The sequence below is a fragment of the Hyperolius riggenbachi genome, chromosome 2 (assembly GCF_040937935.1).
Source record: "Hyperolius riggenbachi isolate aHypRig1 chromosome 2, aHypRig1.pri, whole genome shotgun sequence".
In the NCBI taxonomy this organism is placed as follows: domain Eukaryota; kingdom Metazoa; phylum Chordata; class Amphibia; order Anura; family Hyperoliidae; genus Hyperolius; species Hyperolius riggenbachi.
The window spans coordinates 274516002-274543038 of NC_090647.1; the positions used below are offsets into that span (position 1 = coordinate 274516002).

The 27037-nt window shown below is 40.8% G+C and overlaps 1 protein-coding gene across 2 annotated transcripts in view; it reads right to left on the reverse strand.

Annotated features, from left to right (window-relative positions):
- The window catches only part of ULK2 (unc-51 like autophagy activating kinase 2), a 158995-nt gene that overhangs the window by 31766 nt on the left and 100192 nt on the right, over window positions 1-27037 (reverse strand). For both annotated transcript variants that reach the window (XM_068268721.1, XM_068268720.1), the window contains exons 9-14: window positions 23735-23793; window positions 21858-21940; window positions 18174-18224; window positions 15916-16007; window positions 8281-8452; window positions 6100-6160 (exon numbers count right to left, since the gene is read on the reverse strand). In XM_068268721.1, coding sequence (XP_068124822.1) covers window positions 6100-6160; window positions 8281-8452; window positions 15916-16007; window positions 18174-18224; window positions 21858-21940; window positions 23735-23793 — 518 coding nt within the window. The remainder of the gene's footprint in view (window positions 1-6099; window positions 6161-8280; window positions 8453-15915; window positions 16008-18173; window positions 18225-21857; window positions 21941-23734; window positions 23794-27037) is intronic.

Below are 27037 nucleotides of genomic sequence, written 5' to 3' on the forward strand. Positions count from 1 at the left end.
AGAAGCCTCTGGATAGTGGTGTGAATGTTTTTATGACCGTGCTCCCGTCCGTGTAGGAACGCAAGTACATCGAACGTCTGCACAATAGCACCAGGCCGCTCATGCATGGCTTCTTACTCCATGAACAAGTGGTTCTGTGCTACTGCACAGGCCGTACTTGCACCGCATCGGTTTGACACGGACGAAAGCATGGTCATGAAGAAGTTGAAAGTCCCGGCGTGTAGTGGTGGGGTGAAGGAGAAGCCTCAGGATCATCCACAGGCTTTCCTCTACTGAGGCAAGTATCAAGAGTTTCTCTTTGTTTTCCCCACAGGTTTGCTTTAAAGAGACTCTGTAACAAAATGTTCAGCCTTACTTCTTCTATCCTATACGTTCCTATGCCTGTTCTAATGTGCTCTGGATTACTGCAGCCTTTTCTAGTTCCACTGTCTCTGTAATATATCTAATCTTCTTTTCTTTGGCAAGCCTTGTGGAGCCAGAGAGGAATGTGCTGCCTCTGCCTTGATAAGGAGAAGTTTTTCATGCCCCCTCCACGCCCCCTGCAGGCTCTGTATGTGTGCTTTGTTTATTAGTCACAGACAGCTCTCTGCTCTCAATTTCAGCTTGTCTGAGGGGGAAGGGAGCTTCCTATGCTGAGAAACTGAGAATCCCTGACTGGAGTTCACTATGTAATAAAAACTTGTAGTATACTGTAACATGATTATATATATTATATATACACATACATACACACACACACACACACAAATATATACACATACACACACAAATATCACTTCCTGGTTAGCGGCCATGTTTTTTGTTTGCAAACACTGCCTAAAACTGGCGATTAAAAGCCAGGATCACGGCGGGGAGCGGCGGAAATGTCAAAGAGAGATCCAGGAGATCACATTGACTCGATTGGTATGTTTTTTATTCTACAAGTCGGACAGTACAGATTCTCTTTAAGAATGTGAATAAATGTATAACTGTAGTAGAAACAGACTGAAACCTTGTTGAAGGAGCAAGAAAGGTTTCTATGTACTTAGACTTGCTACAATTAGAAAGTAAAGACAGCAAAAAACAGATTATCAACTGCCCGGCAGGGCTGTACATCAATGCTGTCCAGTACAACAACCACTGCTCTACTGGGCATGTTAGGGGAGAACACCTCTTATAAATAAGTGTACTAATCAATACAAGTGCTTAAGGAAGAAAAATTATTTCTTTACTATACAAAGTGAAACATTACACTACGGTCTTTAAAAAGAACTCCATGACATTTCAATGGACTGAATTTGCAGTTTATATCTTATAAACTATTTGGTCATTCAGGAGCAAAAGTTTTAATATTTCTAAATTTCTCTCTCCGCTATAGAAGGCATGCTATTTTATAGGGTCAGAGAGAGAACTAGAGAAACAGATTAATTGAGTTAAGGTGGCCATACATGTATAGATTGGCACCCAATATGGCAAACAAATCGATCCCTCTCAGATCTGAATCTGATCAGAGGGACTGAATTCTTCCGCACACTGCACATAGATTTTTAGATTACAGCATGAAATCTATTGAATGCTATCGATCTACCACTGCCTTGATCAAGATATTCCATCCAGTCCAACCAATAATTTAGACTGATTTTTGGTAAAAATAAATTGAAATTATGATCGATGTGACATGTCGTGTTATAGAGTTCCAGCAGTTGCGCATATGTCCTGCTTTACAGTTCCCAGGAGAACGAGTTCTCTTTACAGATAATACAGCAAGGTTCTGCCTCGGAGAAAATATATATGCCCCCAAAATGTATACTATTAGCAAACTCAAGTCCTCTTCACTCCACATGTTTTAGCTTAGCTTAGCCATGCTGGTACAATTCTTTATGGCTGAGGAAGACATCATGAGTTTATGGTTATGCTCCTTCCCCCAGTACTATTTAGTTAGCGACTTTTAAAGAAGAAAACAAAACAAAGAAAATATATGTATGTGAGTTATCTACTGGCTTAATGTCTGCTACTACAGTTTGTGGGCAGGAGTGCTGCAATCAAGTCACATGACACAGCACTTCACTCAGCCCTACGTGGAGAGGCATGTTCTGCACATGCGCCAAAACTCAACTGTTAGTCCAAGACCAGGTAGGGTAAAGCCACAGGAATAGAGGATAACCATTTGTCAAACTTTTTTTTTTTTTACTTACATGCAGTCAAAGCACAAGGCTTTACTGCTGGTGATGGTCCATAACTGTAAAAATTATAAAGTGATCTAGAACAACCTATGGAAAAAAAGGTTTAAACCCCTACTACATTGCTTTCACTTGACATGGTCGATCTTTAGAATAAGGGCACCATGTGGAAGAGCTTCATGTGCAAAAGCTGTGAAAGCTAAAGCAACCATAAATTTCAAGTTTCCCACAGCAAAAGCTATTTTTGTCATCACTCACAAGACAGCTTGGCCACCTTAAAGAACAAGCAACACCCATGCTAACCTAGAAATAAAAACCACATATATAAGTAGATAAATACTACCTCTACTTACATAACAGATGTATTGTGCTATCCACGTAATGATTCCTGTGCATTTACAAAGGAAAAGCAGAAAATCCTTTTCTAGGCAGTGGCCATCTTGCCAAGCTAATGCTGACATCATATCCTCCCTGACTCTTGTTTCCTCCCTCCCTTCTCTTGCTCATTGTGTATTCATTAGCTGCCCTCCTCCCAAAGTCTTTTTTTTTATTTACACATCCAATCACTGAGTCACCTCAGCCTTGCTTGTAAACACAAGTGATCAGCTAGGCAGGGAAATAAATGGAAGAGGAGGAATAGATCATAGATAAAAAGAACTCCCAGCATTCAAAAGAACTCTCAGCATTCAACTTTTTGGCACTAGGGCCAGTGCTCCTATAGTATGTAATAACTCCAAACCATAACAGCAGAAAAAAAGTTTTGAATGCAGGATTAGCATCTTTATCACTTAATACACTCAGACCAGTTGCTGTTGAAATTTGATTTTTATGGTGACAATACCGCTTTAATCACTTCCTTAGCACACCATGTGTGACAAACCTGCAGCTCAGATTCTGCTGTGAGTTTTTCTTAGGCAATGTAGTATTTGCTTATTTTTGTTAAAACAACATTACAATTTTTGAAATTAACTTAAAAGACTTGTCCATAATATCTGCTGTCCTGTTTTACCACATTGCTTACACTGGTACCCAAAATGTTACTAGACGTAAAGCAGTGTCCTTATAAATGAGCCTATTCTGTCATTCCTACTCGGATTCTTCTTCACTATTTCATTATTTTAAGTGAGTTTCATATAAATAGTGCCAAGTTGCAGCTACAAAAAACAGAGCACTGACATTTCTAAAAGAGGACTACTTCCTTTGGAATCACAGGGCTGCTAGGTGTGGGTACATTGAGAAAATGTATTCACACTATGCAAGGCAGGATGAAAAAAAAAAAAATCAGGTTGGATATATAAAGTCATGGATGCACAGTGGACATTCATCAAATTTTTACTACATCCTAAAATTATGAAATGTAAAGCATTAATCCTTATTGTACAACCCTCATGTCCAGATGAGTTACTTGCTCAGTTCCAAGCCCCCATGCCGTGTGGTAAATCTACATCTCAAGAAAAGCTGACAAGGAAATTTAAGGGCTGCGGTTTAAAGAATAGCGCCGACAGCAGTTCCAATCAATGGTCTGCAAACCACTGCTATATAAAATGTGTTGGCACATCAAGGCGATTCATTTCTAGAAAGGCTTTAAATTGTGGCTTGATCCGACTTTGTTTTAAAGTGATTAAACTACACCTGACATTTTCCATCACAAAACAAACAAATGGTTTCAACGGATTTTAGTTTATCACAACAGCAAACACCCTTTCAAAACATAGTAGGGATGAAGTTGGACAAAGCGATTATGTGCATTATTTTAATCAGGCAAAACATTATCAGATAAGATATGGCAGAGAGAGGCATTTGTTTAGCAGGATGCAGCTATGGAGAATTTTGCCCAGGGCCATCTTCACTTAACAAGTAGCCCTTTGTACTGTATATAGACAGAGTCTTATAGCTGACATGGGCTCTGCAGCTGAGGTAACCAAAAATCTACACTGTCAATAACCTGGCTAAAGTTCATTATGTACTGTGATGTGGCACAGGGCTGGTTCTAGACTTTTTGCTGCCTAAGGCAAACTTGTGAGGATATGCCCCTCCCCCCCTTTGAAATGATCGCACAGCACCCGACAATTTGCACCGCACGTTAGGAAACCAGGTATTGGTGCCCCCAGTATAGGTAGCCAGGCATAGGTGCCCCCAGTATAGGCCAGCCAGGCATAGGTGCCCCCAAGCATAGGTATGCCAGGTATAGTGGCCCCCAGTATAGGTTAGCTTTATCTCAGCTCCAATAGCAGCACGTGCATTAAGTGTATTTTTTTTCCAAGCATGGAACTTGCACTCTGTTAGCAGTAAAGATTGATCAACTTTCTGCATAAATAATTTGCTGCTTGGAACAGAAACCCTTGTTATTTTTCACATCTGCATTAACTGGTAGCAGTTTTGACACTTTTAGGATTGCTGTGAAACGACTGTATTTTTAGGAACAAAAAATAAAATGAGCAACGTGAAATAATGCTGGTCATTCTCGTTGAGTACAGCCAAACTGAAGGAATTGCTTATTTCCCAACAAAAATATCTTATAGAATAAGTTATTACTACAAAAATCTATCAAAATGCTGTGTGCTGATACTTATGCAAATCACTATAGGAGAATTGTGTGCACAATTATTCAAAATGCTTTATTCAATCAAATTCATTAATCATTATACATTCTCCCCCCCCCCCCCCCCCCACACACACACTTTTTCTGCAACCCTGCATCTCTGAAATCCTGACAAAGGCTGGAACTCGTCCAAAACGCATTGATTTACTGTGGGCAAAGCATGTTTCAGTCTGCGCGAGTAAACGTGACACCACACTTTAGATCTGCACCAGCTGTTGCCACTAGGAGAAACAGAGGAAGTGAAGTTTAGGTAAACCCTGGCGATTGGAGACGTCCAAGCCAGAGGGAGACTTTGAGAGGCTGCCAAATACAGTAAGCGTGTCTGGAGCGGACCACCCAACCCCAAAACATCTCCCCCCCACCCCCCGTGCTGTAAGCAGCCGGGTTAGAGATGGAACCGAAGCTTCAATTGCTGAAACTTCATTTTATAGGTCACGTGAGTGTTATGCTTCACTGTGAATAGCGTCTTGACTGGACGCAATGCTATTCAATATTGCAGACTGCATAAGTGAAATGAAGTCCTATGTGAGGATTCAGTGAACATCGTTACAGCTGCCACGCCATCTAGAATTTGCCCTAAGGAAGTCATATTGGCTGTGGTGAACCGCTGAGTAGTAGGAGGTGAGTGGTTCATGAAACATTCTATGAGTGGGGGTGATGACAAATATCAAAAGGACTCTATACAAGTCCAGGACTGGACATAAGTGCACTTTATATTCCCATAAGAGATAAGCCTGAGGAGGCATAAGCTTTGAGTGAAAAAAAAGTTTATAAGGTTTATGATAGCTTTAGCAGCTGTGAATTACCGGCAAAGCAGGATTTGCACAAGTGTCATGTACCATGTCAATATTGGGGTGCAGCATCTTCATATATAATAATTAATGAATTGGACTGAATAAAGCATTTTGAATAATTTTGCACACAATTCTCCTATAATAAGTCACTACTATTTCTTGAAACAACATCAGCATTTTAGGAGCTGGACACGGAAGCACACATATACTAAAATATTTAGTTCAATTATTCCCTACACTGTGTATAAACTACACTATGTAGCATTACTAGGTCACATTGATCGTGAACAAGACACGCTCTGCTCCAGATTTTTATGTTCCCTGATCATGTGATCTGGATTGTTTGAGCATCCACAATTTAACATCATACAGATAAGTTCATTAAATGCTTATAAAAAAAAACTGGCCAGATAAGCTTGTACAGCAGCATCTGATGTGACCTATTAAATATTCTTTGCAACTGCAGTAAAAAAATTGGAGTTATACAACAATCCAGCCCTACATTGGAAGGAAAAAAAAAAGAAAGAAACAGACAAAAGCTTACCCGCCACACATCAGAAACTCGCTAGAGGCTCTGCGCCCTGCTGTGCCTGCAGGCATATCATCTGCAAGAAAGGGACACAGTTATTTCTCTACAGAGATGCAAAAGCAATCATTTAATGGATTATCTTATATAAATCAACCAATGATCTACAAAGACTTTGTGAAATCACATGAAATTATGACTGTTTATGGCAGATACAAAAATGCAGATATAGGGCTTCACAAAACTTTTCCTAAATTACTTAATTATCACCTTATTGTTAAAAATAACCCTTGAGCACATTTACAAGCAAAATAATCACTCAAAGTAAGTTGCTCCTGATTAACTTCATTTCAATATTACTTTTCCTACCTTAATTTTATTATATTTTTGCTCTTTGGGAGCTTAAAAAAGCAACATAGCTAAGGTGAAAACAGGTGAAAAAGCTTTGTGAATCATGCCCATAGTGTGAAATGCAGTAACAAGCCAAGATGTCCACGTTTTTCATAAACAATGGTAACTGTATGGCTGCTCTGCTACTATAGGCCATATCACTTTGCACATTAATCACTGCACCTTGGTCGGTCTTATAAAGGAATACCTCTGCAAATATAGATTTACTAGTGACTTTAGCCTGTTTATAAACAGGCTCTAGGTCTGTCTATCACCATCGCATGTCAGTGCACCCGTACGCCCGCGCACATACCCGCCCGGCTAACTGGCCCCGTCGTCCTGTCCCAACGGTCCGTGCTGCGCACGTGCGCAGTAGCAAAAAGCACAGACCCAAGGACACAGAGACAGGAGTACGCAGGGACAGTTAGCTTTTATTAGGTAGGATAACCAGGGTTTTTTGGTACAAAGAAAAAAAAAAAGGTTAATATTATTTAGTACTTATATAACGCCGACATCTTACGCAGCACTGTACAGAGTATATATTGTCTTGTCGCTTAACTGTCCCTCAGAGGGGGCTCACAATCTAATCCCTACGTCTATGTATGTATCATGCAGTGTATGCATCGGAGTCTAGGGCTAATTTGGCCAATTAACTTATCTGTATGTTTTTGGGATGTGGGAGGAACCGGAGTGCCCGGAGGAAACCCACGCAGACACGGAGAGAACATACAAACTCCTTGCAGATGTAGACCTGGCTGGGATTCGAACTGGGAACCCAGTGTTGCAAGGCAAAAGCGCTAACCACTATGCCACCGTGCTGCCCTAATGTTCAGGACAACTGGCCGGTAAACCTTTTATTTCTTTACCAGTTGACCTAAGCCAGTTTAAAAACGTGCTGTAGGTCTTTTCACGCTGCCTCCGCCAGTCAGTGCCCATGCGCGCAAACCCATCTACCACGCGCACACCCGTCTGCCCGGCTCCCTGGCCCCATCGTCCTGTCCCAACGACTGTCTGTCCGGCACATGCGCAGTAGTGCAACACACAGACAGGATGACGCAGGGACACAGGGATATTATTAGATAGGATTATTGGTGGTGATCACGTGTTTGGAATACCCAACGATCTCAAACTGTGTAATAACACCATACTGAAGTACTCCATGAATGATGGAACATGCACTAATTTTATATACATGATTTATTTGAACTTTGGACACTGTTCACTCTCAGCAGTGGTCCCCTGATAGAAAACTGAGCCAGCCAGGTAATAAAAACAATGTAAAATACAAAAGAATTTGTGCACTGCAAATAATGATATGTTGCAAACAATATGCAGTAAAAATACCAACCTGACCTAAGGCTTTAGAGAGAAACTCCAACCTAGAATTGAACTTTATCCCAATCAGTAGCTGATACCCCCTTTTACATGAGAAATATAATGATTTTCACAAACAGACCATCAGGGGGCGCTGTGTGACTGATTTTGTGCTGAAACCCCTCCCACAAGAAGCTCTGAGTACCCCGGTACTCTGGGCAAACTGCCACAATGTAACAATGTTCACAGACAGGGAATAGCTGCTTACAGCTGTCTCTAACAGCCAAAACAGCTAGGACCAGCTACATAACCTGCCCACAGTAAAAATGTCACCATGTAATAAATGTCAGAATGCAAATCAGGGAGAGGAAAGATTTTACAATGAGCAAACACTGACAATCATTTATACATAATTATGGTAAAAAATGAAGTACTTTTTTTTACTACATTATTTTTACTGGAGTTCCTCTTTAAGAAAACAAAGTGAACGCTTACATGAGTGGTCCGAAGAGACGACGTGGGGAACCAGGACAAAATCATCAGTGTCACATGATGAGTTTTTGCTGCTAGTACTGGCAGAGTCCTTGGACACCTGTAAATAATTTGGAGGCCCCAAAGGAGGGGATGACGGAGTTTCTTCTTGGATATGTTGCATGTCTGGCAGAGACTGGGACCAAACACAAATTGAAACATTCAATATTTTAAACAAATAAGTGAAAAAACATGCCATGGTGATACTTGTTCTCAGAACATACAACAAAAACTCAACTACCTGGAAAATTAGGGAAAGCCCAGCAGTTTTTAAATCTTACAAATCAGATAAACACTGCATCAAATCTTATCAACCAGACAACCTTCAGAAAAAAATAGAATTAATAAAACTCCCAACCTTTGTGTGTAAAGGTGCGTACACACGCGGTACTTTTTCAAACAACGGGTCCGTCAGACCCTGCCGCGGGGCGTTTGTTCTGCCGACAGTTGCACGTGAGTACAAGCTGTAGGCAGACTGATACATTTTCAACTGAACCGCCGAGCGGTACACACCATACAATTTTCTGTAAGATTTTTCTGTTATGCTGGGTACCATAAGTTTGTTCAGCAGAAGGTTCAATAAATTCCGATCTTATTTTCAAATGGAACTTGATAAGAAAATCGATCGGAAATAAGATCAGACAGTAAATAGACTGAAAAATCTCATTGTGTATTCCCAGCATTAGATTTTCTATTACATGTTCTGTTAGGGCCTGTACACACTGAAAAACGCAAGCAAAATCGCAAGCGCATGCGTTTTTAAAGTGCCTGTAGTTTTAAAAACGCATGCGCTTTTGCCTGCGTTTTTTGTGCGTTTGCGTTTTTCTTGTAATTGCTGATTGGCTAAAGAATCCTTTGGTTTGTTTCTAGTTTACATTTCAACAGGAACCAGGAGATTGCAGAGTCTTCTGGGATACTGACTTCTGAAAAACGCAGGCAAAAACGCAAGCGCATGCGTTTTTAATGCGTTTTTCATGCACTGCGCTTAAAAAAGCGCAGCAGGCACTGCGATTGCGTTTTTCTAAAAACGCATCGCACCAGTGTGTACAAGTCATCACGATTTTCATTAGGCTCGTTACACACCAAAAGCGTGCAGGAGAACGGCTCCTGCACGCGTTGCGGCGTGTCGTCGGGAAACTCCGGTGCGACGCTGAGTAGCGGCGGTGGTAGTTAATTACCCCGAAGGGGAAGCGCCGATTCCCGACGATAAAATGCGCCGGGACGCGTCGTACCGCAACGTATCGAAACGCAGCGTCGGGTGTGAAAGGTAAAAGGAAAGTCTATGGACTTTCCTTTTACCTTGGTTAACGCAAAGTATAGACTTTGCGTTAAAACGCCAGAAGTGGGCTCTGGTGTGAAAGAGCCCTTATTTTTCAAAAGACCGTGCGATTTTAAAAACACAACGCAAGCGCAGCAGTGTGTACAGGCCCTTAGAATATTTTCTGTAAAGTACTGGTAGAGACTGGTCATTATCTCTGGTGCATTGTCTTCTGGTTATCTCCTGCTGAGTAGAAAAATGCCTAATTGCTAGGCAGATAGATGGTTAGATAGATAATTTCTAACATGTTGGAAATTATCTATCTGGCAGGCAAATCTAACAGAAAATGTAATGCTGGGAATACACTGTACTTTTCTGCTGCCGATAGATGGTTCGATAGAACATTTCCGACATGTCCGATCTCCCATTCGATTGTTTTGCCGCTCGATTACTGATAGAAGTGAATGGAAAAAGACAAGAAAAATGAGCGGAGGATGAGAGAATCGAGCGGCAGAAACTCATTGTGTATTCCCACCGTAACAGAAAATTGTATGGTGTGTACCTAGCATAACACACAAGCGTATAGATACCCACCATTGCATCTCAGAAAAGATACATTGTTAGAGCGCACATCACAGCCAAACTCTCCTATGTTTGCAAGAGGAAACCGACTACAACTGCATAACAATGTAAACTCCAATGCAAAGTTAAACCTTTTGCCATGACTGTGACTTCCCCTTCATTTTAATTGAAAATGTAATGCTGGGTCTTGGCAGCTGTTTTTGCAATGAAGTAGAAACACTGCACTACCCTGAAATGTTGATTTGGATGCAGTATGTGAAGATTTAAGTCTGCAATATTGCAGAATTAACTATCTTTGAAGTCAGCTTTAAGTTCTGTCATCAGGAAGAATGTCTTACTATCGGTAGGTACATACTAAGAACTCATAGCTAAACTAACTGGCACTATACATATATGACAATAAAAGGGGATATTCCATGGCCCTGAAACGTATTAAGCCATCTGGCATGAAAAGAATTGGAAAGTAAAGAAGACACCAAGTTGACACCTTTGTGTATGTTAGCTGGCACAGTTATCTGTAAATTATATATAGCTAAAGCTGTAAATACATCTCTGCGATCGACTGAGTAAATCTATACGTTCTTAGCATGGTTTTGTGAATATCACATCATTTTGAGATATTCCTCTTTTGCATACTGTAAACATTAAGAGTTACACAAATATTGTGAAGGAAATTCATAACAACTGTCTTTTTGAGATACACACTCAGTTTACAAAAGCCTAAAAGCCTGCAAACTGATACTACTAGCCAATCATTTAGGTAGCTGTATCATTGTGGCCATAATGTTGTGATGCAACACATTCCCAACCACAGTGCTGTTCACTGTAAATGGTGAGCCCATCCATTAAACAGAACTGTATTGTATACTGGTTCTCACGTCACACGGCAAAGCAGGACTTAAAGAGAAACCGTAACCAAGAATTAAACTTCATCCCAATCAGTAGCCGATACCCCCTTTCCCATGAGAAATCTTTTCCTTTTCTCAAACGGATCATCAGGGGGTCTGTATGGCTGATATTGTGGTGAAACTCCTCCCACAGTGTGATGTCAGGACCGTGGTCCAGACAGTTTTCAGTCTGTGAACCTCATTGCATTATGGGAAACAACAGCTTTTTACAGCTGGGTCCAACAGCCAAAAAAGCAAGCAGCATCTCCTTCCACTGACATCATCTGCAAGCAGTAAAAATGTCGCCATGTGATAAATGTCAGAATGTAAATCAGGGAGAGGAAAGCTTTTGCAATGGGCAAACACTGACTAAATCATTTATACATAATTATTGTAAAAATTAAGCACTTTTGTTCATTACGTTATTTTCACTGGAGTTCCTCTTTAACCACTTCGCATCCAGACCCTGTTTCCCACTGAGCAGTTTTGACAGTTTAGCTATGTCCTTATTTAATCAGAAATAACTTTATCCCTATTTATGACAGAAATTAAATATATATTGTTTTTTTCAAGACAAACTAGGCTTTTATTGTATGCCATTTTTTTCCCCTCGAACAATTTTGTTTTCTATGAATTGTAATGGGAAAACAAGGAAAAAAATAGAAAAAACACATTTCTCAGTTTTACCAATTCCAGTTTAAAAATAAAAAGTGCTACTGTAGATAAACACAAATTTTGTTTGGCTATTCTTACCGCCTATCACAAAACTTAGATTATGTTCCTGTCACAATTTATGGTGAAGAGATTTGATTCTGAAATAATGCTACAGAGTGTATTTTTCACTATGAACTGACAAAAAAAAAAAAAGTATTTTTAATGGTGCTGCATTAGATAGTGCCCGAAACGTGCACAGGAGCAAGCCCAATCCTGCACAGCACTGCTTCAGCTACAAGACGTACAGTAGCTACTGACTCGTGGCTTAGATGCAGTCACAGAGGACTCAGATATAGTGTAGTGGTGGATAAAGTGGTTAACTGGATACATCAGACATGGCTTTCTATACAATGCTTCATCTAATAGACACTGTGGGCTCGATCCAATTAACTTTTTCTCAGAAGTTTTCTCCTAGGTGATATCACACCCTGTCAATAAAATGACTTTTAAGCCACCAGGAAGCAAGAAAATACTCCAAATAATTTTGACAGTACTTTTTCACCTACTTTTTAGTACTATAATTGTCGAATGCTAAAAGGTTGTTCTAAACAGAAGATGAAACATTATCTCCAAGGAGAAAACTCAAGAAAAAAAAAGGAAATTCGATAAGGGCTCGTGTGTGTTGCACTGCAATGTACTGTACATGTACGTGAACAAGCTCTAAGCTCTTACTGTGAATTAAAGCACAACTGACCTGAGAGGGATATAGAGGCTACCATATTTATTTCCTTTTAAACAATACACATTGCCTGGATGTCCTGCTGATCCTCTACCTCTAATGCTCTTAGCCTTAAAGTGGCAACACACCATACATTTTTTTTCTTTTGACTCGATTCGGGAATTCTGAACCAATTTTGACTTGATTGGAAGTTTCGATTAGAATCTTTGAGGTACCACACACATTTTTTAGATTGCCGCAATTTAAGGATAAAAGATCATAAACTCAGAAAAAAATGGTTGGTTAGAAAAATCAAGAGAAAAACGTGTATAAATAAAGTTTGCTATGTACTGAATAGTTACATACAATTTGGATTTTTTAACTGTATGGTGTGTGGCCACCTTTAGACCCTGAACAAGCATGCAGTGCAGATGTTTGACTGCATTGGCCACGTGCTTGTTTAAGGTGTGTGTTTCGCACACTACTGATGCATGAAACAGAGCAGGATGCCAGGCAACAGGTATTGTTTAAAAAAAAAAAAAACCATCTGGCAGCCTCCATATTCTTCTCAGGTCAGTTGTCCTTTAAAGAAAACCTGTAACGACAAAAAGTTCCCCTGGGGGGTACTCTACTCGGTAAGGGGAAACCTCCGGTTCCTAATGAGGCTTCCCTCGTCCTTCTGCGGTCTCGCTGTGGCCCTCCGAATGGAGGGGATGTAAATATTTACCTTCCCGGCTCCAGCGCAGGCGCAGTATATAGCTGATCGCGGTCGGGCCGCTCTACTGCGCAGGCGCAAGTCTCCTGTGCCTGCGAAACAGAGCGGACCCGACGGAGATCGGCTATTTTCGCCTATCTCCGTGCTGAGAGCCGCAACAGCGTCACCCGCTGCAGCCAGGGAAGGTAAATAAATTCAGCTTGTCAGGCTTGTCGAGCCTGGATCGCCTGGAGAGTTCGGGGGAGCCAGCACTGGATTCCCTGCAGCTACAGCGGAGGGGAAAGCCTCATTGGGACCCTGAGGCTTCCCCTTACCGAGGCGAGTACCCGCAGGGGTACTTTTTTTTTGTTAAAGGTTCTCTTTAAAGGGATTGTCTAGGCAAGGAAAAAAAAACAAAAAAAAACATCCACTTAACCAGGGCTTCCTCCAGCCCCTTGCGGCCGACATGTCCCACACCGCAGCTCCGCTCAGCTGCCAGCCCGGGTCTCTGCCGATGCTGAGGCCGACCTTGCGAGGTCGTCCTCTACTGCACCTGTGCGAGCGCCGCTGTCAATCAAGTCCACATTGTCTGGAGTGTACTGCGCAGGCTGGAGAAAGCCCTGGGTAAGTAGCTGTTTGTTTTTTTTCTGCTTGCCTGGACATTCCCTATAAGTTCAGATGTAGCATGAATGAGAGACATGAATGATGTACAGAATACTACCCCCATTAATGTGTGCTGTACAAACAGCGAAGGTTTTACAGTGCAATACAAGAAAACATACATTTAGTATTGAGGAAAATCCCTGCGTCTTGCATTCCAAATAGATTTAGGCAGCAGTGGACTTACCCCATAAAAAATATAAAATATTTCTATCAACAGGATAGATCTACACACATTGGTTGATTGAGTTTGTGAAAAAAGGCAGCTTTTAACCACTTCGCATTCCTGGGTTTTTACCCCTTACAAAAGTAAATACCCACCCTGCTGCAGGACTAAGCAGCAAAGAGCAACAATTGTTCCTAATTTCCAACGCCTGTACTTATCCACTGATTGACAGCAAACATTGACATTCCTACCTACAGTATATACTCGCATATAAGCCAACCCATGTATAAGCTGAGGTACCTACGTTCCCCTCAGAAACCAGGAAAAAGTGATTGACTCGTGTATAATCCCCTCCACAATAGCCAGATGTTTTGCAGTACAAGTCAGCCCCCCTTTCCACAGCCAGATGTGCCCCAGGCTCACACAGATGAGTCTCAAGAAGCCACTAGATGGTGTCATTAATATGAGACACTGCTGACACGTTGCTGGCATGCTCCGCTCCACAAGCCAGGGGACACAGGTAGTCTTAGCGCACTCTGCACACCACGTTGCAGGAGATGGAGGGCACGGACACAGCAGGGAGCCAGCTGGTAAGAGCAGGATCACTAGTACACAATCCTTACACTCCTCTGCCATTAACAAAACCTGCTCCACCATCTGTTTTCTCCATTAACTCTCTTATAAGCGGGGGTAACTTGTCAGCAGATTTTTTATGCTGAAAAATTAGGCTTATACGGGAGTATATACAGTACTAGCTTTGTTAGAGAAAAAACTGTAGAAAATTTTTGTTTTATTTGTACCTGAAAATAAATTAAGCAAGAGGAAAAAAAGGGGTTGCCATTATTGTTATATGCATCGCTAAAAGCAATGGTTGGACTTTCCTTTAACCCTTTAGCAGCCAATTTAGTCAGAGGCTTACACTCCAGGCCAATTTATTTTAGCACGTTTTTTATTTCTTATTTGTTACATTTCATTGCTTTTAAGTAATAATGCTGTAATGTGTATATATGGCCACTTGTCACTAGGGGGCAGTGTGAGACAGTAACAGACTATTTTCTGCTAGCAGAGAGACATTATATATTATACCATTCCAAGATTTTTCAGCACAAGTTCTGCTGACTGAGGTCAAAAGCAGTGCACTTAACTCAAACGAGATAACTCGATTGAAGCTGCTAAAGGGTTAAAGTTTGAGTTTTGGGTGGATTAAAGCGTTAAAGGGACTCCGAGCACCTTTCATGGGCATGCCTTTAAGACAGACGACTTCCAACAAAGTTGTGCTATGAGCCTCTTGCGATGGCCATGCGTGTCACTTCCTCTTCCTGCTTCATTCAGTAATGCACTTCTCTAACTGAGAAGACAGGGGTGACCCGGAAGTTATAACAAAGCCAAGATGGCAGTCACGATATTTAAACTGAAATCAAACAAAAACGATTTGGTGTAGAACGGCGATTCAGGCATCAAATGAAAGAGGAGCACAAGCTACAGAAAGGTATGCATCTTTAAGTACTTTGCTATACTGGTCAGAGTCTTAAAGGCATGCCCATGAGAGGTGCTTGGAGTCCCTTTAAAGAAAATCTGACATGAGAAAATATGTAGGGTGCCCAGCCTTTAAATTGCCAGCCTATAATTCCAGCAGAGCAACAAACCCATGAGCATGAAGACACTGGAAGCGAAATTCAGCCAGATATATTGATGCAAGTAGCATTTTTAAATGGAAATCAGCAAAATCCTTCTATAGCCATCCTATTTTTGTTTTCTTTAAATAGCAGGTAACCCCACAGCATAGCTCTGAAACAAAATTATAATTCACATGCACAACATGCAATTATTTTCCAAACAAGGCTAAACTGGAAGAGATAATCTATACAACAAAGGGGAAAAAAAAAAAAAAAGTAAAATTATACAGTAAATCTGTGCTCTCTTGTTAGTATGACACACTATCTTCAGGATCACGTAAGGTTATGTTTGTCTTATACTCACAGGAGGAGAGGCAAATCGACAAGATGGTGAGCTTCCACAGGAGCTGCCTGATATACTTGACCCCGAATATGTAGGCACTGGGACAGGACAGGCTGGGGATGCAATATACAATATAGATATAGTCAGAACTGCTAGATAACAGACCAAGAAAAAAAAACAAGAATTCTCAGACTAGAAAAATGCTTAGCTTTAGTGCAACAGCTACTGCATGCTTAAAGTGTACCCGAGACGAGAAGCGTCAGGTACCATACTTATCTGGGGCTTCCTGAAGCCCCCTTAACGCTTCTCGTCTCTTACTGTCTCCCTGGGTTGCTCCAGCCCCCCACATTCCAGCCTGAAAGCCTGACTGAGTTGCGCTTCATCGTGCACGTGTGGCCCAGTGCGTTTCCCCGTCTCACTCCCGTGGCTGGGAGTGTTCTGCGCTTGCGCAGTAGTACTGCACAGGCGCAGAAAGCTCCCAGGGAGAGGAGAGTGAAATTAAACACTTATTACGGTACTCAAAACTGAAAGCACCAACTTACTTTAGGGGTAGTGTATGTGAGCCGCAGCACAAATGCACCATGCTGTACAATGGTCTCACTCCACTAGTGGTTTTCCAAATGCAGCACAACAGAATATGCTGGGCATGCGTAAGTAAGGTCTGTGCACGCCCAGCAGAATGAAGCTGCAAGCATGTAGCTTCCTTCCTCCATACACGAGCGCTTTGTTCTTCTAGGCCGCATGGAAGCAACAACTGTAGAGAACTTCAGGGGCCATCAGAAATGGCTCAATGTGCCGCATTTGGCCTCCGGGACAGACTTTGGACATGCCTGCCCTAAATAAACAAACACTCACATTCAGGATTTTGTCAAGAAAGTGTGCTGCCAGTGTTGGATTACAAGATCAATATAACACTTTGTAAATCAGTCAAACATCATATATGGAACTACGTATTGTTACACTTCAACACCTCTGTTCTGCTAAAAAAAAATGTTTTTAATGATCCCGTTGTATAAGGTCTATACAGGAGTATCGCAGATAATATCAGGCCGTTAGCCTACTGCCAATACAGGCATGTGGAAGTCGATTTGTAAGCTTATCACAAGTAATGAAATAGCAAGGGCATGAACTATGACTAAGAGCCATTCTATGGTGGGTATCACATAACATTCAATTAGTAACTAGCACAAACAAATTATGCAAACTTTACACTTGTACAGGTAAAGCCATGGCCCAGAAAAAATACATTTATAGGAATCAATAGCTTAAAAATTGAAGTAAAAAAAAACAAAAATCAAAAAAAAAATCAGATACTTACCTAAGGAGAGGAAAGGCTGAGTCCTAATGAACCTTCCCACTCCTCCCCCAATGCCCTTAGTGCAGCATTGGCTCCCTCATTTAAATCCCTCGCCGCAGGGGACTTCGGGAGCCTAGTGCTCCTGAAGACAGATGGCTCCATACTGCACACACGCGAGCGAGAGAGGGTGCTCGTACGTGCGCAGCATGGAGCGGCCTGTCTTCAGGGGCATTCGGGCTCTCCGAAGACTTCTGAAGCCTCTCTTCGGTGCAGGAGAGAGCAGTATTTGACTAATTTAGTAGAATACTGCTACGGGGGAGCCAGCGCTGAAATGGGAACTGGGAGAGAAGAGGGAAGGCTCTATAGCAACTAGAGCCTTCCCTCTCCCTAGGTAAGTATCTGGGCTTGCTGTTTTTTTTTTTTTGTTTTTTTTTAAAGGTTCCCATTGACTTTAAAAGCAAAAGTTGGGCTGGTTCACACAAGAGCTTTTCAGCACTCTTCAAATTGCCAATAATTCAAAAGGCTTTTTGCTAATATAATTCTATAAGGGTGAGCACACTGAAGTGCTTCATGTTTTAAACACCCTGCAGCACTTTTCCAGCGATAGCGCTTCTGTTTAAAGTAAGTGCCTACAAAATCCAATTTTATAAAATTTCTATAAAATTGCTCAGCAATTTTGATGGCATTCGCCAATTTGCAGTGTGAACCAAGCTTTACAGTCAACATCTCATTCCTCCAATAGATTTGCACATGTACAATATCTAAGGGCTGTTTCACACTGGTGATTTTGCCACAATTGTGCTAAGCTTGCCATTCCAAAAGCGTTGTCTGCAGAATTTCATGAGCCATTTTCGTTGTCTTATCGAGAATCACAAATGCAGCGTAATCGCCGTGAATTTCATAGTGAAACAACTCTAAGTAAAAAAGTCTGTTTTAAAATGTAACCGATATGTTAAAATCTCTAACTTTTATGTATACTTACACTTTTTGACTGTAGTTACATGATCAAGAAAAGGGTGATTGAAAAACCCCTCTGGAATAGAGAAAAACAGTAACAACAAAAGTTAGTACTCTGATGTGCTAAGACACGAACTTAAAAATGCAAAGCATCAAAATGCTGCACATAAGATCTATGCCTAAAGAAAAATAAAAAACTATTTCAAAAATAACATTTAGTGTAGCTAAAAAAGTAGTACTGTGCCACTTTCATATTCTAACAAATCAAAAAATTTGCAAATGCTGAACAAGTGCTCTTTTCAAGGACAGTTATTTATAGGGCAAACTGTAATACAGTGCGTCACAAACAGAGAAGGATTCTGTGTGGCATTAAGACTGGCCAATTCAAAGGTCACCCATGTTTTAGTAGTTTAATTTGCCTATATTAATAAGGTCTGGCCTTATTCCCAGGCCAACAAAAGATCGTTATGCCAAACAAGGCTCTGTGTGCTTGGTTTTCTAATAGGTGGTTTTGACTGTATCATATAAATTACAGATCAATTTAGCTTTGAAGGAGAAAAGGGGAAAACAACAAACACTTTTCATTTTGAATAGCATGGGGGGGGGAATCAGATTGACAGGCCTGTCGTTTTGTCCGAATGCAGGAAACTTCTGTGAACAAAGCCTAAAGAAGGGTCAGTGTTTGCATTAATGGAGGTGTACCTAAAAACACCATGTACACTGCTCTCACTCTGCTGGATGTACACAAATACTTAAAATAGTATAACCACCAGTATAATATAGCTGTAGCAGTATAGTATAATCCTACCTAATAAAACCTAACTGTCCCTGCGTACTCCTGTCTCTGTGTCCTTGGGTCTGTGGTTTTTGCTACTGCGCATGTGCGCAGCAGGGACCATTGGGACAGGAAGACTGGGCCAGTTAGCCAGGCGAGCGTGTGCGCGGGTGGACGTGTGGCGGGTGCATGCACACTGACATGCGGCGGTGGCGGCGTTGAGAGACAGACCTAGAGCCAGTTTTTAAACCAACCATGAGTGCAGCTTCCCAAACATTTAAAAACACTTTAAAAAGAGTACTAGAAGTTATATGTGACAAGAGACCACCATATCTATATAGCCCCAATTTTGTCTCTAAAGGTTAAAAGGACACCTGAATTAAGAGTGATATGGAGCCTGCCCTATGTATTTCCCTTTAAACAATACCAGTTGCCTAGTATTTCTGCTGCTCTCAGTGACTGCACTAGTATCGAAATTACACACCCGAAACAAGCATGTGATAAAACCAGTCAGAAATGTGATCTGCATGCTTGTTCAGGGTCTGTGACTAAAAGTACTGGAGGCAAAGATCAGCAGGACAGCCAAGCAACTGCTATTGTTTGAAAGGAAATGAATATGGCAGCCTCCATATTCTTCTCAGTTCAGATGTACTTTAAGAATCCAGGCTTCTAAATGACAGTTTATTCTAAATTTCACTGAGAACTAATTAGTGTTTTAAAACTTTGTGTAATGGGGTTTATCTATATGGAAGCTGAATAGCATTGAAAAAAAAAAAAACGTGGTCCTTCACCTAGGACAGTATCTTTAAAGGTGGATTTTAACCATGGAATAGGAATATAGACACAGTTGTTTATATAATCAGTTAATATTCACTTAGCAGAGCTATGGATTCCAAGCTGCACGCAGCTGTTTTACTTCATCTGGTCACAAATTGAATAGAGCTTGTGCAAGTATAAATGCAGTACACTCAGTTTAAGTATCAAGAAAAAAAAAAAAAAAAAAAACAGGATTTTCGTGGTAAGCTAAAATTATTCAATAAATGGTGTACACTCCTATTTAACACTGTCAGGTATGCAATACCATTCCTGGTTTTAATTGGTGATCACGGATTTAAAGTGTTGTTCACTAAAAGGTCTATAAAGCAATGCAACAGAATTCATGGGACACTTACTTTAGTTTTTGTTTTGTTTTTAAATCAAGGAAGTAAAAGCCAAGGCTTCCTAATAAGGCATAATTTTCACGCTGTTAATGAGGAATATTTTCCAAGCCGTTTTCCAAACCATTTCCCTTTTGATCATGAAAATATGTGTCAGTGTGGCATTCACACTGGTTAGAGAGCTGGAGGATTCCCCTGAGGTTTTCATTAGCAAAAATTGCTGGAATAGGTTACATTTTATGATTTTTTTTTGTCTGTTAGTAATAGTAACAAAATTATTGGGGCATTTCTTTTGTAGGTCTGGAGAGCACAATGCCACAGTGTAAATTGGCTTTGTTTTTTAGTGAAACCAGTCTATTTTAGGATGTAAACACAACATTTGGTTTATGGAGTGTTGGCAGGTGTACAAGCGGACTAATAATTAACTCCATGTAGAGGAGCCAAGACGAGGTGTGCACAGTTGCTTGCATAGCTGTCAGCTCTGTTGTCATAAGAAAGGATTGCAACACCAACTGTGCTGAGAAGTCTAGACCGCCCCCGAATCTCCTGATAGCAGAATAAAGGCTCTGGGAACATAATGTTCTCACGAGGATAAAAGCTTTTTATATTAAAACCTTGGAAATGTGACAGCGCACCAATAACACCTTGCTGTACGACGCTTATTCCGATTACACCCCCGTGTGCCAAATCACCACATTCAGCTGCATTCAATGGAACTGGCTCTCTTTGTACAATAACAGAAGTAAAATATATCATTTATGTACAACAAGACTGAATTTTGATCTGCAGTTATTTTACTTCAGCAAGATTTAGTGGGAAAGGGAAGTGACCTTTATGCCAGACTTTTATTGCATGCTGTCACAACAATCAAATGAAACTGTGAAGAACATCTGGATTAACACAGAGCTGCAGGGTGATAATTTGTAATGTCAACAGAAATAAGGCAAACAGGAACTGCTATTTGTCTACAGGCAGACTTGACTAATATTACCTGAAAAATCAAATCAGTCTCATGTACGAAGCTGAAGGCAAGCAAGATTATGGGACAACTTGTAAACTTTTGATTATGGTCTTACAGAACACTCAATCATAAAATGGTTCCTGTGACTAAAGGCACTGAAAAACAGTGAAGCAGTGCAAAATCCAGGATGCCAACGACTACATCCCATTAGAAGGCAGCCTAGTCCCCTTGACAGTCAGGAGCACTGTCTGTCCCGAAACAAATAGCAGGTCTGATAGGCCAGAGCATGGTACAAGTTAGTGGCTGCTCTTCCCATGCCCAGTTATTTTGCATTATAAAGATATATATATATATATATATAGGATTTTTGTCACCCGAAAGAAGAAGTCATGATCATTTCAGGTGACAACGCCACCCAGCCAATCCCCCCCCCCCTCCCAACGCCACTCTCACCCTTCCCTCATTTATGGATGACTACTATTGCCATAAGAGAGTGCCTCCAGCATGTTCTCTCTCTCTCTTCCTCACGGCGTAGAATGGAACACCTTGCAAGACAAAGAGAAAGTCTATACAGTGACCAGGGATTAAACCGGTCACCCAAAGAAATCAACAAATCAACAAAAACGTATGATATGCACATTGCTGCAGACCATCAAAACTTTGACCGTGCGTTGCTTGCGACGCTATGAAGTGAAATTTGTTACATACTTACATATGACAAATAACAGAACACTGTTCATAGCAACAGTGTAAAACATTTGCAAGCAACTAGGACTGAAATTATACTGCTGTTGAAATTGCAACTATTATACTTACCAAAATCGAGCCTGTCTTTTTGGTTCCTCTGAAGCAGTCCCAGCAACAAGTCAGACAGATATGGAGAAGTCTCTCCAGGAATGCTGTAAAATAAATCATAATAATAATAATAATATAAACAAAATAATACTGCTTAAGTTGGATCATCATTTATGTACCCATGACACTGATATTTGTTTGTCAAAGTGTCCACTTATAGTCCATCTGAATTGTTATTTCTTACCCCCCCCCCCCCCCTCCATTTTCATGTTATATGTTGTTGGTGGTGTGGCCCAATTGTTATTTTAATCAGTATTAATAAAAAAAGTTATATTTTAGGTATTACATATACCATTTAGGAAGGGCTTCCGTTAGGGACTGTGCTTCAGTTCCAGTGTGTAGTTGTCAATATACCCAATCCTAGTCGAGTATTATGTTAAGTTGGAACATATTTCCAATGCATAAAGTTTTGCTTAGCACCATAACAAACTTTAAGCTAAAAATGTTTTGCTGAACAGCAAGTAACAAATTTGTCCAGGCAGGCTTGCTACCTAATCTTTGATGATGTGATCTTATAACAATTTTTTGGGAAACATTCAATGCCCTCAATCCTGAGTGGCATATACCCCTTCTGAGTCGCATCTTGGGGGGAGAGGGGGTGGGGGGTGCAGGGGTGTGTGTGAGTCGCGTAATTTAGGCACCAGAGGCCAAATTCCCTTTTTTTCGAATTAGAGCTTTGGCAATCGCAGGTACACATATTAGTCACTGAGCGCCGCTAAAGCCTTAATTCTTATTACAACCTATGGCGGTGCCCAAATGATCGCCACAAAAGTTAGCTGTCTCTTCAACAATAGACCAGCAGGCCGTCTTCTCCTCTTCTCCCAGCGCTGTATTTCCCCCAGTGACAAATGGGAGAGGGTGTGTCCTAGACTGCCAGGGCTCCTGAACTACACAATACTTTGCAGCCAGGTACTGGAAAGAACACTGATCATGATGAGAAGCGGAATTGCATTTTATCCAAGATCTGACCTTTGGCACTTGGTCCAAGTACTACCCCAGTGACAATTCCTGACCTGATTAAAAGTAAGATGCCATCTAGAAGAAGCTTTCACACTGTTTGTATCTGCTTAGTGGTACAGCAGGGAGTAGCCGACATGCATGCACATTGCAATCAGCTGCATCACTAACAACAGTAGTCTTGTTGCTTTAGTTCATAGCTGAAAAGTAGTGTTACAGCTAGAAATACAGCAACAAGGCTTCATCACTAGTAAGCACAACCACTGTATAGCCAATATTTGAACAGATATTATACATAAAACACTACATTAATAGCTATAAAAAACTACATCAAAATGCATATAGTCAAAATGATCAATGGTAATTTTCATGGGGGATATAGCCATTAATAAATATCATTTGAGATATACACGCACATTTCTTTGAATTAATCAAGTCAAAGTAAAGTCTTTCCATTTTCTATTTAATTGCAGTTCTGTTAACCATTCAGTCTCTGGGCTATGTTGAGTACTACAGAGTGTTGGTTAAATCTTCCACTATATAATGATAATGACATTTTCCAGTATAGATTGCTCCTCTGGATCTAGGAGCACCCCAGGTAAACAGTCAGTGCATTACTGTAGGTGATTACCAGCACCACTAGCCGCTTCCACTTTGGCAGCATTGTCAGTCATTTCATATTTTTAATATTTCATTTTCTCAACTATACAGGAGGAACATGCAATACCATTAAGGTCAGCAAGCCTTCCAATACACTATAAAAAGTGTGAAGAATAGGTTCACTGGAGATAATTATAGTAGAAGCATTTGATGCCAACATCAAGTATACAGCAATATCTCACAGCCCACAAGACTTAACATAATAAGGCTTGTAAACTAACCTTGGAACAAGGTTCTTATTCTTCTCATAAAACAGTCGTAGATCCTGAGGACTGTTTGCCTTATTATAAAAGGAAAAAAAAAAAAAAAAAACAACTGTTACAAATAATATGACCAGGCAAACTCTGAACCCTCTGAAAAAGAAGTACAGTAACAGGTTTAGCTGTGCTATCCCTTAAAAATACAAAAATATGCTGTAGATATTATGAAATTTTATTTTATAAGTTTGAATATATATACACATATATATACAGCACAGTGGCGTAGTGGTTAGCGCTCTCGCCTTGCAGCGCTAGGTCCCCGGTTCGTATCCCAGCCAGGGCACTATCTGCAAGGAGTTTGTATGTTCTCCCGGTGTCTGCGTGGGTTTCCTCCGGGTACTCCGGTTTCCTCCCACACTCCAAAAACATACAGATAAGTTAATTGGCTCCCCCTAAATTGGCCCTAGACTACAATACATACATAGACATTTGACAATGGTAGGGATTAGATTGTGAGCTCCTTGAGGGACAGTTAGTGACAAGACAATATATATATATATATACTGTACAGCGCTGCATAAGATGTCAGCGCTATAGAAATGCATAATAATAAAAAAAAAAAAATATATATATATATATATATATATATATATATATATATATATATATATATATATACATATACACATACACACATATATATATATATATATATATATATATATATATATATATATATATATATATATATATATATATATATATACACACACACACACACACACACACACACACACACACACACACACACACACACACACACACAACACACTGGTTTGCAAAAGTATTCGGCCCCCTTGAAGTTTTCCACATTTTGCCATATTACTGCCACAAGAATGAATCAATTTTATTGAAATTCCACGTGAAAGACCAACACAAAGTGGTGTACACGTGAGAAGTGGAATGAAAATCATATAGGATTCCAAACATTTTCTACAAATAAATAACTGCAAAGTGGGGTGTGCGTAATTATTCAGTCCCCTTTGGTCTGAGTGCAGTCAGTTGCCCATAGACATTGCCTGATGAGTGCTAATTACTAAATAGAGTGCACCTGTGTGTAATCTAATGTCAATACAAATACAGCTGCTCTGTGACAGCCTCAGAGGTTGTCTAAGAGAATATTGGGAGCATCAACACCATGAAGTCCAAAGAACACACCAGACAGGTCAGGGATAAAGTTATTGAGAAATTTAAAGCAGGCCTAGGCTGCAAAAAGATTTCCAAAGCCTTGAACATCCCACGGAGCACTGTTCAAGCGATCATTCAGAAATGGAGGAAGTATAGCACAACTGTAAACCTACCAAGACAAGGCCGTGCACCTAAACTCACAGCCCGAACAAGGAGAGAGCTGATCAGAAATACAGTCAAGAGGCCCATGGTGACTCTGGACAAGCTGCAGAGATCTACAGCTCAGGTGGGGGAATTTCTCCATAGGACAACTATTAGTCGTGCACTGCACAAAGTTGCCCTTTATGGAAGAGTGGCAAGAAGAAAGCCATTGTTAACAGAAAAGCATAAGAAGTCCGGTTTGCAGTTTGCCAAAAGCCACGTGGGGGACACAGCAAACATGTGGAAGAAGGTGCTCTGGACAGATGAGACCAAAATGGAACTTTTTGGCCACCGTCAAATATGGTGGTGGCAGCATCATGCTCTGGGGGTGCTTTTCTTCACCAGGGACAGGGAAGCTGGTCAAAGTTGATGGGAAGATGGATGGAGCCAAATACAGGGCAATCTTGGAAGAAAAACTCTTGGAGTCTGCAAAACACTTGAGACTGGGGCGGAGGTTCACCATCCAGCAGAATAACGACCCTAAACATAAAGCCAGGGCAACAATGGAATGGTTTAAAACAAAACATATCCATGTGTTAGAATGGCCCAGTCAAAGTCCAGATCTAAATCCAATCAAGAATCTGTGGCAAGATCTGAAAACTGCTGTTCACAAACGCTGTCCATCTAATCTGACTGAGCTGGAGCTGTTTTGCAAAGAAGAATGGGCAAGGATTTCAGTGTCTAGATGTGCAAAGCTGGTAGAGACATTCCCTAAAAGACTGGCAGCTGTAATTGCAGCAAAAGGTGGTTCTACAAAGTATTGACTCAGATGGCTGAATAATTACACACACCCCACTTTGCAGTTTTGTTTTTTTTTATGTTTGGAATCATGTATGATTCTTGTTACAATTCTCACGTGTACATCACTTTGTATTGGTCTTTCACGTAGAAATACAATAAAATTGATTCATGTTTGTGGCAGTAATGTGACAAAATGTGGAAAACTTCAAGGGGGCAAAATACTTATGCAAACCACTGTGTGTGTGTGTGTGTGTGTGTGTGTGTGTGTGTGTGTGTGTGTGTGTGTGTGTGTGTGTGTGTGTGTGTGTGTGTGTGTGTGTGTGTGTGTGTGTGTGTGTGTGTGTGTGTGTATGTATGTATGTATGTATGTATGTATGTATGTATGTATGTATGTATATAGAGAGAGAGAGAGAGAGAGAGAGAGAGAGAGAGAGAGAGAGAGAGAGAGAGAGAGAGAGAGAGAGAGAGAGAGAGAGAGAGAGAGAGAGAGAGAGAGAGAGAGAGAGAGAGAGAGAGAGAGAGAGAGAGAGAGAGAGAGAGAGAGAGAGAGAGAGAGAGAGATTTAAATAATGCAAATCTGTAAGCAAACCTTTCTCATCCGCCATACTAATGGATCACTTAAATTGTGACTCCATAAACAGGTTACATGCACAGGCCTGAGTTTAAAAATAATTAGGTCACCTGAAGCACAATTGTGCCACTGCAAGGCAATTACATATTTGTCTGGCAATTGACTGGCACGAACATGAATGTAAGACAGAGCATGGGTATGTGCTGAGACACTGAGCAACTTGGTTGCTCAGTTTCTCAACACATGGGTGGTTTGGGGGTTAACATACCTATGCCGCTGCCTATAGCCGATGCGTTCCAATTGTGGTCCACGCAACACCACTACTCCCTCCTTCCAGGCTTGAAGGAGGAAGTAGTTGAGTTACGTGGACTGCAAGTGGAACACATCGGCTTTAGGCAGCAGCATAGGTAAGTTAACATCCCCCCCTCTGCCATAGGCAGAGACATCTAATTTAAATTTCGATTACAAGTAGCTATGTATTCTTAGTGACCATCACTAATCTTGAATACATGTACGCAAGAGACTTTCATACATAAAGGATACCATGGCCCATATGCAATTCACTTTTTCTCCTGAGTTTTCTCCTAGGTGATATTTTCACAACTTGTTATAAAATGCCTTTT